This window comes from Tinamus guttatus, unplaced genomic scaffold, assembly GCF_059628265.1.
Source record: "Tinamus guttatus ecotype Peru unplaced genomic scaffold, ASM5962826v1 Tinamus_guttatus_pri_ptg000115l, whole genome shotgun sequence".
NCBI classification, from domain to species: domain Eukaryota; kingdom Metazoa; phylum Chordata; class Aves; order Tinamiformes; family Tinamidae; genus Tinamus; species Tinamus guttatus.
Window position 1 is genome coordinate 358,660 of NW_028288649.1, and position 13,939 is coordinate 372,598.

Here is a 13,939-nt window from a genome sequence, read left to right on the forward strand (position 1 = left end):
GGATGAGTGACTTCAGGTCTCTGCAACGTTTTCAACATCGCTTAGGAGGCAGATGCCCCCTCGAGGTGTTTGATGCTCTGCTTCAGCACCCTGAGCTCACTCTGGGTTGATGCTACCTCGAGGACTGCAGCTTTGGAGTCTCCATCCCACCCGTGAGGTGACACCTCTGAGGGGGCTGCGATTCGCCCTCCTTCCCATGCGTTGTCCCACCTGCCCCCCGTGGGAGACGGGTCCCCGTCAGCGTGTGCCCTCCAGGTGAGCGGGAGCCACGGGCAGGGCTGCGCTCCCGCCTCAGCGGCGCGGGCGGCCTCGCGTTGCGCTGGTTTGCCGGGCGGTCCTGCCGGCCGCTCCCGCTGGCGTCCGGGCGCGCCATGCGCGCCTGTCCCGGCGCGATAGCTTATCAGCACGGATCGCTCGGAGCCTGACACCGCCGGGCGCCCACGCCGTTTATTACTGGGACGAGCGCGTCCGCTGTGTTTGTCATAGAGGTGGGGAGGCCATGACTGGTGCCCTTGATTTGGCATAGACCGTTCTAGAAACGGCACACGGTCCTGGTCGTCAGCCTCAAGGCTTCGGAGACTGCAGGTCGATGGCACCCTTTGAAGCTGGGGAGAGAGTCACCATTATTGCTATCTACCTAATCTGATCATGGGCCCACTATTGAAACTTACTATTCCACGTATAAATATTCCACAATTTAAGAATTTCCACAATATCTTGTTTCGGATCAGTGTTGTAGGAGGAAGAAATAAATCTTTTTAATGAGGTTCCTTAAGTGAGGTGCATTCTGTTTTGAAAGCGGTAAAATATAAGAACAAAGACAACTGCTGTGATAAGTGAATGTGAAATAAGTCGACTGTGGTACTTTTAAAGGATATATTAGAATGAGAGAAAGAGCCTCAGCTGTGCCTGCTTCAAGAGAGAATTTTTAACATTGCATGTTATTAAGTCCGTGCCACAAAATCTCATGCCGGTTAAGGGCTAAGCAGAAGATCAGCTAAAGGAACGTATCCCCTGCTCCTGAAACATGACTCACATTGCTATGGTTTCAGGGTGCATGAGACATCCCCTCTGTAACATTTTCAGTCGAAAGCTTCACAGAGGTACACAAGCTTCCATGGAAAACATTTTTAATCTCGTCAGCAGTTCACAGCCCAGAAGGCTTGGGAACTACCAGTGACAGTGACAACATCCAGTTATGCGGGATTAGGGGCAGAAAAGAGAGACGCTGCTTGGCCCTTCTACCATCTCACTCTGTCCTCCTCACGTGGGACATTTTCAGATGAAATTGTACATTAGCTGACCCATCTCCGTGGTGAGATCAGCCTGAAGTTTTCAAGACTTAGCTAGACGGAGCCATGGCTGACCTCGTGACAAACCCACATCATGGGGATTTCTGCTCTGCACCACATGTGGCTTCTAGGAATTTTCTGGGCAGTAGAAAAAAAAAAGTGAATGGCAGAACTCCCTGAAACGACCCTGAAACTACCCTGCTTTAGTCTGCAAGTTTATGTTGCAGTCTTGATTTTTGAGCAGTCCTCCCTTCTGCTCAGCATAGCTTGGCTAGAAAATTCTGCCAGGGTAGAGAGCAGGCGCTGCTTCTAAGATAGCAGTTGGCTGAGAGAGTGCCGATTCAGCCAGTTTTCCCGACTTTGAGCACTGAGGAAGGATTGCATTCTCTGCAGGATTAGAGTTACAGATATGCAATGCATCCTCTGAAGGTTTAAATCAAAACCTTTGGATGTTATTCTGGTGCTGAGAGCAAAGGCTATGCAAGGTTGTGACTTTTGGCTAACCTGAAGCTTAAGTTTCATGTAACCCCTATCACACTTCAAAGTTGTTGTTACAGTGAAAACAGCTGGATTGACAGCAAGACCATCCAGTTTACTGCTTGGATTAATGTTATAAATGGCACTCCAAGTGCCCCATAAGCTAAATTCCCTACACTGACTAATGCAGTGCATGGGATGTTGTAGATGAAGCTGGCAGGATACTGTTGTAGTTAAGTTTTGGAAATAAAACTTTTGACTTCTCATTCCTATGTGGCGGTTGGGTTTCATATTTGATCTGTGCTTTCTGCAGGCGCTTGCACACATGACAGCAGGAGGAGCAGGCAATGCATGCTCAGGGAAATAATGACTGAGTCTGATATTTATTTTCTGACTACAGCCTTGTTTGAATTTCTGATGAACTAAGACTGTAACCGCTGTGCACGGAAATCACTTGTGGGTCATATTATTTGTCTGCAGTGGCATTTTTCAAACTGGAACACTTGGATGTATGCGAAAGGGAAGAGTGTCTTATTTCTGGCACGTGCCTTTGCTCACTGTGTCCTGCTTCTTCCTTTTTTTTTATTGTTTTTGGCAGTTTTGTATTTCTTTACTTCGTGCTTTGCAATGTGCAACTGACCTCCATTTCAGGAGTTTGTGTCTGTCTGTGTTACTGCAAAGTGGGGTAGCCAAGTGACAGTTTGAGGAATGCTTTTGTCTATAGCATCCTTTTTTTCATCGTATGGTATAGATCTTGCATGCTGCAACCCAGCCTGTGATGCCTTATTTAGCAGTTGATCCTGCCACCATTCTTGTTTGCTGTGCAACAGATAGATGTGCTGACTGATACGCTAAGCCCTGTTGAAGTGGAAACTTTATATTATTAGGCTGGGTCTGCACTAGAAACATTTGTGGTATTTTGGTGGTATTTTGTCAGGAGCCTCAATAGAACTGCCCTGCAAATCTTTTTCCAGTGGTAACAAGGCCTCAGTCAGCTTTTTCTTTATCCTTGTGCATGCATATGGTAGACCTGTTACTGTCCGGAGCCGATAAGCATCAGGGAAGTGTGTGCAGCTTGGGGACATGTGTGTTTGTATGTAAACGTGTCAAACTCTGCGCTCGGGCCTCTGTTAGCCAGCGCTCCGGGAGGCAGTTTTAAGGCCACGTGAGTTAGATCCGTATTCGTCTGCCTTAACCAAACCTGATAGAAGCTCTGGATGAGACCCTTTCTGGTTAGATCTGTATCCTGTGTGGTTGGTGACTGAAAGCAGGAGCAATCAAGTTAGCCAAGACTGAGAAATGCTACAATCTTTATATATATATATAAAATGTATTATATACCTATATAGTAAATTTATATATAATATAGTTTTTATATAATGTATACATAATTATAATATATATATATTTATATTTATATGTCTTTATATATATTCTATTATTTTTTATTTTTTGCTTTAAATCTGATCTTTGCTTTAAATTTGATCTCTAGAGGTCCCTTCCAACCCTAAGCATTCTATGATTCTATGATTCTATGAAATGCCGGCTGGATGCTAACGCTAGCTCATCATTTTGTGACCTTTGGGCATATCCACACCTCTGTATTTTTGGAGTACCTCCTAAATGAGCACCTTTATGATTTCTTATTCCCTTATCATACTGTTCTTTTCCTTAAAGTGACTCAGGAAGCTAAAATGGCTTCCTGTGTAACATACACAATTTGGAGAAGGGAAAAAGATTTGGGGGTGGAGGAAGGCTTCCGGGTAAGACAGCATAAGCTGCTCCTGAAAAAGCAGTAAAGGACACTTGGCAAAGGGGCTGCTCCTGCTTTCTCTCCTGCTTCTTTGCCCTTGTTGCAAAGCTTCTCCTCTGCAATTTGGTAGCCTCTCTCTGAGCACCTCCTGTGCACGCTCTTCTGCTCTGAGCCCTGTGTTTGCCCTTCGTCCCCCTCTTCAGTAATTCTGCTTTGGCATAAAGTCTTGTCAATAAACATGCAATTGTGGTGGAGCCCTGCCAGCCTCTAAAGGTAGGAGCCAAACTACCAGCCAAACTATGCCGCTGCGCTTGGGGCCATATGTCATAAAATGAACTGGTTTCCAGTATAGTCTTTTGTAAGATTTTAAATGACAAACTGGTTTCTCTGAGATGAGGACATGTGTGTATGACAAAGTAATATTGCATTAAACTTCTGAGTTTATTCTGAGTGAATAAGGGGGCAGCAGAAGTTTTAATATAGGTGTTTAAAGCATTTGGTTCACATACCTTTGGAAACAAGGGTAGCAAATTATTTTAATTTGCTTTTTATTGCTTCCCAAGTATAAATTTATTTTGCAAAGACACAAAAGTAAATTCTTCAAATAGACTCCCTGTTAATTACTTTTCCTCCCAACCCCCCGGATTTTTATTAATAGTTTTGTTCTTCGTGGCAGAATGATAGTGTCGTGTCCTTTCCCAAGCATGCCAATTTGATTTAATTAAGGAAAAGTCAGTTTTTCCGTTGCTGCAGTAAGGCTGGATTGGAAAAGGTGCCAGTTCTGGAGCTATGAAGCACTACCCGAGCAGGGAATGATTCAGAAAATCCAGAAAAAGAGCCAAATGCCAGAGACCGCTTACAGTATAACATAATGCCTATATTTGGAAGCTCTTAAGTCACCTTTGATTTTATGAGCTTCTGATTCTTTTCTGCTAAATCCTGCTCTCTCCACTTGTTGGGCAGATTGTAATAATTCAGCACCAGTTAAACAACTCACCTGTGTCCAGTTTAAATGACTCAGAAGAAACTAATGCTGCCACAAGCACAACACCCTCTGCAAGCTGCACCCCGTGGGCCTCATACAGAGTGTTTTCACTAGTTGCAAAACCACTGGACCTATCTATGGTGAATCAGTTTGAAGGGAGACACTACTAGCACTCCTTGCTAAATATAGTAAGTGTTGTATGATGTAAGGAGATGTCTTCTCTCACAGTGCAAACCAAACTAAAAGCTTTTCCCCTGACAAGGTGGTTCCTCTGAGAAGTGAGTTGGAAAAAAAAAAGAATTGAAATAAATTTGGGGTATTTTTTGGAAGTAAACATAACTGTCATCATCATCCTCCTCTTGCAGTAGTATCCTTTCATGCTGGCCTCATTGCTGTGTAGTGAACTCTTTGGCACAGTGAAGCTGTAGGTGGAAGCGATGAGAGATAAACTCGCTCCCTGGGTTGCCCATCGCAGAGTTTCGAGTGGAAGTTAACCTGTAGTGTCAGGATCCGTGTCTGATCCCAGTTAGGAGATGCAGGTAGACAAGACTGCTGAATGCAATAGAACTTAATATACGTGTTTGACTGCTTGCTCTTTATTCATTTGGCTTCTACCCTATAATCATTGTATTGTTAGAGATCTTAAGCTTCCAGTGCTTTGATCTAATGCATGTAGGAATTTGGGGGTTATTTTAGGCCAAATAGTCCATCATAAAATCTATTAAAAATATTTTTAAAGTCAGCCAATAAGGAGTTAGGACAGATTGATGCTCCTGAGCCATTTGTGCGACCCCCCCACACGTCGGGAGTGTTTCTGGCCCTGTTGAGACAAGCGCGAGGCCTCTCGGCCCTCGCTGCCAGCGGCCCGCGGAGCTCCTTGGCATCCAGCCACGGCACTTACTCATGTAACAGTTGCCGTTGTCTTGGCATCGCACCGGCTTGCAGAGAGAGGAAGAGGAGGAAGAGAATAGGAGGCTGAAAAAAGAAAGGCCCCGTTGGATGGCCCAGCGCGCAGCAAAGCAGTTCTAGAGCTGGCGCTGGGCTCGTGTCGGCGGCGCTCCGCACGCCGCGTGGAGGTGGCACAGCAAGTCGGGGCCGGCGCGGTGACAGCAGCAGCAGGGCTTTAACACACGCGCGCCCGCGCGCACGTGCTGCGCGTGCCCGGCGTGACGGCCCTGCCGCGGCTTCCTGCGCGGGCAAGCTGAGGGCAAGCTTGAGAAAGGGGGGCCTTATGCAAGGGGAAATGCGTGAAGGGTGTCCAGGCTCCTTCTCTATTCTCTGAAGAAGGAAATAATTATTTCTGAGACGTGATCCTGCATGCGGAGAAGGGGGTGAATATGCCATTTCTTTGCTGCCCTCGTTCCTCTCTGATAGAAGAGCCCAGAAGTTGCCCAAGCGCCCTCTGAGCACTGGTGCCTCACAACTCAGAAAACGCCTTTCTCACAGAAATTAGTGCTCTTCAAACCATGCTGCACCCAGGGGCTTTGAGCAGCTCGCCTCTTAATTGCACCCTGAACCCTAGCCCTGCACTTGCCTTTAGATCCTGTCTTTATTGTACATCATTCCCCTTCTGGGAGTCGTACTATGTTTTCTGACCCCCTTCGTTATCGCTGGATATAGAGGTGGGCTCCTGGGCACACAAGCTTTTCTTCAGTAGCTTGGATCGTGAACTGGCCATCCTGCCTTGGCACCAATGCATCTGGAGCTCCTTCTTCCTCTCCCTGTAAGATGCACTGACGTTAAGTGTCCATGGGCAGAGGAGCATGAATAGTGCCCACTCGGGAGGTGAGGTAGAAGAAGACCTCTACGTCTCATCCATTTGATGTTGGTGCCCGTTGTGTTTTAGGTGATTTTGTGAGCATGCTTGACTCCCTTGCAGAGTGCTTGGAAGGAGTTTCCTGGACTCGCAACCTCACTGTTTGGTCCTAGGGTTTACAAACTGTGGTTCTGCTCTGGTAGTGATCAGACATGTGCAAACCACAGCGTAGGTTAAGCATAAATCAGACGCCAATTTTCTAGGTCTTGCGAAATGCAGGTCCTCTCGGCTTAGGCACAGGTGTCAGAGAGCATTGCAAGGAGGGAGCTGCGTGCTGTGCCTGCGTTGGAAGGGGGAGAGGGTTGAGAGAGCAGCCCTGGGCCCACGAACCGCTGAAACAAAAAGAAAGGAGGAAACTATTTCATTTGCCTCCTGTCTATTAGCCTGGGTAATGTTGCTGTTTCCTCCCTTAACATACTAGCCATCCATAATTTATGTTTTTCCCCCCCCCTTAGATCCATTACAGTTTCCTTACTCTCCATAACAAATACTCCAGTCACTCACATAATATAATATGATCCATGAATGCAAACATCGAGGGAACTATATTTGTCTGGCCTGTGTTACACCAGCAATTTGCTTGATGGATTTCAACTTCGCTGCATTTCCATTTATTCCTGGTTCAGTTCCCAGCTGCAGAGCCTTGATGTGTTTTGTGTTTTTAAACCTCCATGCGGGCGCAGCGGTGATGACCAGGCCCTGAAGAACAGCTGCTTCCATCCAAACCAAGAAACTGCAAAGAGTTTTAAATAAACTGCAATATACTACCCCCCTCCCCCCCCACCTTTAAGCAAACATCATTGCCGTGTTTCATCCTAATTTCTACTTATTTTAGATATGTTTTTCCCGGGAATCTTCCAGACCGTGCTGTGGTGCCGTTCGCTGGCAGCCGCCGTCTCCCGTCCAGGCCTCTCGGGTTGCTTCATCAGCTCTCGGGTGGGTTCCAGCAGCCGCTGGATGTGGCAGCAGCCGCATTTTTTCCCTCCATTTAAGGAGTGATTGAGAAGACGCAGATGCTTTTAGTGGAAAAGGCGAAACGGGCTTTATTTCCTTGTCAGACTTCATGTGGGTAGACGCAGGCAGGTTTGCGAGGAAGAAAGTCATGACAGGCGTGCTTCTTTCTTTCTGCCCTCTGTTTTTTGTTTCTGCTGTTTCTGACTGAGCTGAGGAAAGGAAAACTTTATAAATATAAAATACAAAACTGCAAATATGTCAGCAGCAGCTTTTTTTTTTTTTTTTCCCCCCAGAAGTGTCTTAAGCAGCAGGATGCGAGCCTTTCTGTGTATGTCATTTCTCAGCTGTTATCTTTTCCCACCCTCCACTTATTTACTGAAGCAGCGTGTGCCTGGTGCCTAGGCTGCTCTCAGCGTTGCAATTAAAAAATGGTTAATGACCGTTCTTAACACCGTGCTGCCCACAGCTGGCTGCAGTGGGGAACCTGCCCTTGGTTTACAGACACGCAGCCGCAACGACTGCTGCTGCATCCCTTAGACAACGAGTATCCCTAATGCCGCTCACTGTGACTCCTGGCAAACCCCGGAGAGAAAACCGGGCTGTGGACTATGGTCTGAAAGGGAGCTGTGCCACCCAGCAGGGCAGCTGGTATCTTTGTGTTTTGCTTTCTTCCCCTCGCCTTCCCGACCCAAAACAAAACTTTGCAAAATTTCGTGCATGTCTCCGAGCGGAACTGATGAGTGTGTGATGTCAGTCTGTGCAGGTCTGTGAAAGCAGCTTTAGCATATGGCTTCGAGCAAATGCATTTGAGCATATGGATTTGACAAAGACCCAAGGGTCTTCGTCCTGTTTTTTTAATGTTAATTAACCCCCAAATAAGTCTGTCATCCGACGCTTCCACTATAAATACCTATAATCTGCTCTTGGATATGTACGTCAGCCTTAAAATTTTACCATGGGCCGTAACATGGTTATGGAATTTTATCTCATGAGCAGAAGGGAAAAATTTATGGGCCTCAAGGGAAGGAGGAAGGAATGCTTTAATAATACTTAAAAGAACTGTTTGTTTGTGGTCGAGTGCCTTTTGCATGGACCATTTATAATAATGCCCATGATTCTGGATGGATTTGGTACAGCTGTACACTGAGGAAGGAGCCAGAAAGCTGAGAGCAATCAAGTCAAACGGCAGCTCTGCACGTCGTTGACTTCAGGTGGCTGCTGCACTGACTCATACAGAAAGCCTGAAGTTTCTGGAAAAAGTCAGTCCTCCCTGGCAGCAAGTTGCCTTGCAAAAGGAAGCCAAGAAGCCTTTAAATTTCCCTGCAGTGGGGTGTATGGGATCAGAGCAAGGGAGCCAGTCCTGCCAGCTCTGAGGCAGAAGATTCTAGGAAGCTACCCAGAGTCTGCGGCTCCAGCTCAGCGCTGTGACTAATCTGCAAACTCAAAGGAATTCCCTTGGAGGGAGAGCTCCATGCATCACCGCAGTCATGGGTTTCCTTGACAGCTCTTCGTGTCTGCATATTTTCACTGCCGTAGGAGGTTCATCGTCGTCGTCACCGCATACTTTAAAGTAGCGGGGAAAGAGCGGTGAAGTATCTTGAGCGCGCTTGGTGTGGAAGGGTTTTAATTTCAGTAGCTTTGCCCAAATGTACCAAGGAAGTAGTGAGTCAGTATTTTTCACATAGTTTTGGGTATAACCAGTTCATTTTTCATCATGCAGGCCTAGTTGCGTGCAGTACAGATTTATTAACGGTATGCTTTAATGCTGCTGGAGTAGAGCAGGTCCTGCCATACCAGAAGGATTCTTAAGTTAAATGGTTTTCTATAACTCCATTCATGAGCTAGTGTTCACACGCTCCAGGGGAGGAAAAATAAATGACAACAGGGAACATAAACATAGTATTGTAGAGATACCAGGAGTTTAGGCTTCAGCGTAGGCTTTTGATAACTGTCTTGGAGTTTCTGCTTTATCAGGGGGTTGTTTTTTCCCTCCCTCTCAGCTACTACGTAGCTCTAGTCCTCTGTATTCTGAAGTCCTTGGGTAACATATAAGCCACAAATAAACTGTGGAGAGGTACCCGTGCTCTCAGTGCTTCTAGTCCTGCTGCTGTAGTGCCTAAATAAACAGCCTCATTTTTAGAATGTTAAATGCTCAAAGGAGCAGCCATGGAATAAGCTGCATTTCTAAGCTAACATTGCATAAAGTAGCACATACAAAGTTTGCTTGGAATACCTAAAAAACCCCAAAACAAACAAACAAACAACAACAACAACAAAAAACCCATAAATGTCTGGCTATAAAGAGCAATATTCTGAATAGTGTATTTTAATCTAATGAGCAGAGACAGCATTATTGATAGTGCTTCAAGGAATGAAACATCTTCTGGCTGGATATATGAAGACTAACAGTTGCATTTGCCAATTCCTTTTGACACAGAAAGAATACCAGGTACCACTTGGGTGGAAAACAATGAGGATATTGAGAAAGCACTCATTTCTGTAAGTTTAGAATAGGATAGGGGAAAAAAAATCTTCTTGCAAATTATATAGCATGGTTGAATTCAGACTTGCTTCTGGCCCTGCACATGCAGAACATAAACATTTCATGGAGGTGGTTCACCTCTGAACAAGAGTTCAGCATCCATGGAAGTAAAATGAGGTAAAAATAAAATTATTTCTGATCTGACTCAGTATGCTCAGTTTGAAATAAAAGCATGGCAGTTGGAGGAATTCCTGTGGGGTTCATAGTGTAGTAGGGAAAGAAAGTGGGTTTGTACAATATAATGAGCTCTAGTGATGGCAGGATTTGTGTTGTGGCAATCTACACTGTCTTTCTTCTGCAGGCTACTGAGGGTCAGATAATCCCCAACTCATGTTCTAGAAATAAATCAGCCAATGGGTAGAAGAAGCAGCAGCCTTGACTGATACACTTCACCTTTTGATGGTAAAGTGCTCTAAAAGTCTCAGGCAGCTGTTGGCTTCGAAAGGAAAGCAGCAGCAGTAGTTCCCTGCCCTCTCCATCTGAGTAACAGTGGGCCCTATGGACTGGAAGTGTATGGTCTGCGACTACTTTATAATTCATTGGATATAGTCTTTTTATGATGCTTTGAAAACATCTGAAAATCAGGAGTACATTAGAGTGAAAGCACATTAGTGTTTAGAGGTTAGGTTGTGAATAGTCTTAATGGAGAGCGTTGTAATTGTAGTGGAAGGACATGAGTAAAGCTACATTTTGCCAGCTTCTGTTACAGGATGGACATGCATAATTAATGCATAAGATATCAGTGGGCATTCAGGAATTATACAACATGGCTCTGCTTTTGGAAGGCAAGTAAAACTTCTTGTAGAGCATGGCAAACTATATCCTTCGGCAGACCTCCGCATCAGCTGCTCATACAGTATTGAACACGAGTGTCTTATACTGGCCTTGGCTATGTCTATCTGTGATCGTCAGAGTCATTTTAACAGCATTTATATGCATCATTTGATCCTCTACTGCAATCCTCTACTGTTTGTGTATCCCTGGGCAAAGGGGGTTATCTTTAGGAGTCCAGAAATAATATATTAAATGACTGGTTTTAAGACTGGGTAAGGAAGGCTGCACTACCAGCCTACTCCATGAGCAAAGAGCAATGTTGAACCACCCTGTGGCACTGAGGTGCCCCTCTCCCTTTGCCTTGCCCATACAGCAAGCCTCAACTAGAGCTTTGACAGGCACCAAAACTGGAGAGAGCTAAAGTTGAGGTGAGCTGAGTTTCTGCTGCACCACCCCGTCCTAGCTGCTCCAATCCACAGCTCTCTGGCTAAGGCAGCCGTGAGGACTTACTGATTTGTTATAGAATAGACTTTAAAACCTGCAATCACACAAGAAAAGAGGGGGGACTGATATTGATCCCCCCCCACATGCTCTTATGCCCATGTTTTTAACTGGGAAAGGTCTGGAAATTGTTAGACTTGCATCTCTGTTCAGGTTCCTACCTGTCCTAGAGGTGCAATTTGGTGGGGACAGAGCAAGGCTTTTCCTTGAAATGCTGTAGTGGGAAGAGCATTGGGCTTTGCACTATGTATATACCAATAAATAGAAGAATCACAGAATCACAGAATGGTTGAGGTTGGAAGGGACCTCTAGAGATCATCTAGTCCAACCCCCCTGCTCCAGCAGGGACACCTAGAGCACGTGGCACAGGGTGGCATCCAGGCGGGTTTGGAAGATCTGCAGAGGAGACTCCACAACCTCTCTGGGCAGCCTGTTCCAGTGCTCTGTCACCCTCGTAGGAAAGAAGTTATCCCTCATATGGAGGTGGAACTTCCTGTGTTCAATCTGTACCCATTACCCCTTGTCCTGTCCCTGGCCACCACCGAGAAGAGTTTGGCCCCATCCTCTTTACGTTCTCCCCTCAGGTACTTGTATATGTTGATGTACAAATTTATTGAAGAAGTTTGTCAATCGATTGTATTGATTGTCAATGAAGAAGTTTCAACACAGTAGACAACTTCCAATTTCTCAATAAACTGACCATGACAGCACGGGTATAGTGCTAGGTTCTCAGTGCGCATCGTGGCTCAGCGGCGGTTTCACCCGAGTTGCTTTAGACAGGTCACATCCCCCTGGGGTTGCTCTGAGAGCTGTGTCTTAGTTACTGTAGCTCATCTATAATGCTGTAAACAGTCAGGAGTAACTGTTGTGAGAGTGACGAAATACTGATGAAAATCAGTTGGTGTTAAGGAACAAAGCTGGCTAAAAATTATTTCATGCATGAAAATATTTAGGTTCTTTCCCTATGTTTGAGGATTAGAAGATCTTTCAGAGTTAATCTAAGTTGCATAAGTATAATGAAGTATAATAAAGCAGTTTCTCCCCAAGGTGAATTGGGCATGCTTGTTACTCAGAAAGTAGAAAATCTGTTGAGGACAGCTATATCAAAGCAAAAAAAAAAAGTAACTCTTGCTCTCACTTTAGTTTATGTCCTGAGCACTTTTTGTATTTGCGAATCTATAGATGTTTTGTAAACTGAGAAAATATACACGAGGCTCTTTTTTTGCTGCTTGTGTTTCTGAAATGCTTAAAATGGAATGATTTCATTCTTTTTTTCTGGTGTGTTTTTTTTCTGACAGCATCAAGCTTTTGGCTGTGCAGGAGCTGGTCGATAGAGAAGCGCTGGAAAAGGTATTTAACAATCTATCTAATGCAAAAGTAACAAGTTATTCAAGTTCCTAACTTTATGGGAAATCCCACAGTGTAAAATGGGACCTCTTTTTAGCTTTATAGTACAAGTCAAAGGCAATGTTTTCCAAACTGACTGCGTACTCCTGGTGTTTTCTGATTTTACCTTGGATTTGGAATAAGCCATCTCCAGTCTGTCGGGATTAGCTTTCCCCAAGTCCGTTCATTGCTAGCAGTTAGGAGAAGTAGGTGATTTGAAATAACAGAGATGAATGTCTGAAGAAGAAAGTGTCCCTTCAAGCATGCAGCTCAGGAGGACCGCAGAAGGTTTCTTTGAAGGAAATGGGTCTTAATTTAGGGATGGAGGGATCTAAGCAGGTCCTAGCAACATCAGCTGAGTGTATAGTCTATGTTGGCTTGAGCTGTCCTCAGGTCTGCACGGTGGAAATACGGCCAGGAGGCCGTATGGTCAGGAGCTGCAGCAGGGATGGCCAGTGACTGTCCATGGGACGCTTGGGGGATGTCCCATGGGATGCAGCCTCTGCTCAGCTGCACATGGGTCGCAGCCAAGGAGCCGTGTGGAGCCCTGGGCCTCCTGCATCGTTGTAGATGTGGGAGCCCTGCACAAGGAGCACGTCTGGTCAGTGCCTAGATGGGTTGGCTTAGCCAAGACGAGAGCGTCTCAGCAGCCTGAGATGCCATCTGTGGAGCTGTGCTAGTGGCAACAAAAGGCTGGAGACAGGGCCCTGGTGAAGCAGCAGGAGGCTAGGCTGCTTCTAATTAGGGCTATTGAAGCAACTACATGCCTTTGTTTTAAATTCCAAAATTCAATGGTTCTTCTCAGCCAAGGGTATTTCAAACACAGCAGTTAGTTACCCTATAGATCATTTCCCCTTGTGTGAGGAAACAAGTGTCATCTTTTTATCATTTCATGATTTTATTGTCCTGGAGGGTAGGGCTGGACTCCCAATGCCCACACTGGAAATAGGAATCCCTTCATGTTCTGCACAAGCTGCTTTGTCTTTGGGTCAAAGCGCCAACTGAGAAGCAGCGTGGGAATATAAAAGGCTCCATAGGCTTTGAAGAAAACAACTGGGTTCATAGCCCTGCTGGGAGACCTTCTGCCTCCGTGGGTTTTGTGGCAGGCGTTGAGCTGGTACTGACCCACACAGCCCCTCTACCCGACAGCGACCTGAGGAGACTTGGTGGGAATGAAAGGAGAGGATGATCTTCCTATTGCTCACAAAGAGACGGTGCTGCAGTATTCCAGTTAAAGAATCAAGCCCTTGCTTTGATGGATACTCTAGAAATATGGGAAGAGAGGTCTTGGGTGGGACCCTGCTTGCCCAGAGGGGTGAGGGGACTCTGCTGAACTCTGGGTCTAAAGGGGAGATTTTGTTAAAAGGCGGCAACAGAGGACAAGGAAGGTGATACTGTAATTTTTGTACGCAAAGAAGCTTAGGTTCTCAACCTAATTGTTTTGCAAAAGAGATTAATA

General features: G+C 45.6%; 1 protein-coding gene across 1 annotated transcript in view; it reads left to right on the plus strand.

Annotated features, from left to right (window-relative positions):
* EEPD1 (endonuclease/exonuclease/phosphatase family domain containing 1) overlaps nt 1-13,939 on the plus strand; it is a 54,812-nt gene that overhangs the window by 15,990 nt on the left and 24,883 nt on the right. Inside the window, exon 2 of the mRNA XM_010212402.2 lies at nt 12,393-12,444. Coding sequence (XP_010210704.2) covers nt 12,393-12,444 — 52 coding nt within the window. The remainder of the gene's footprint in view (nt 1-12,392; nt 12,445-13,939) is intronic.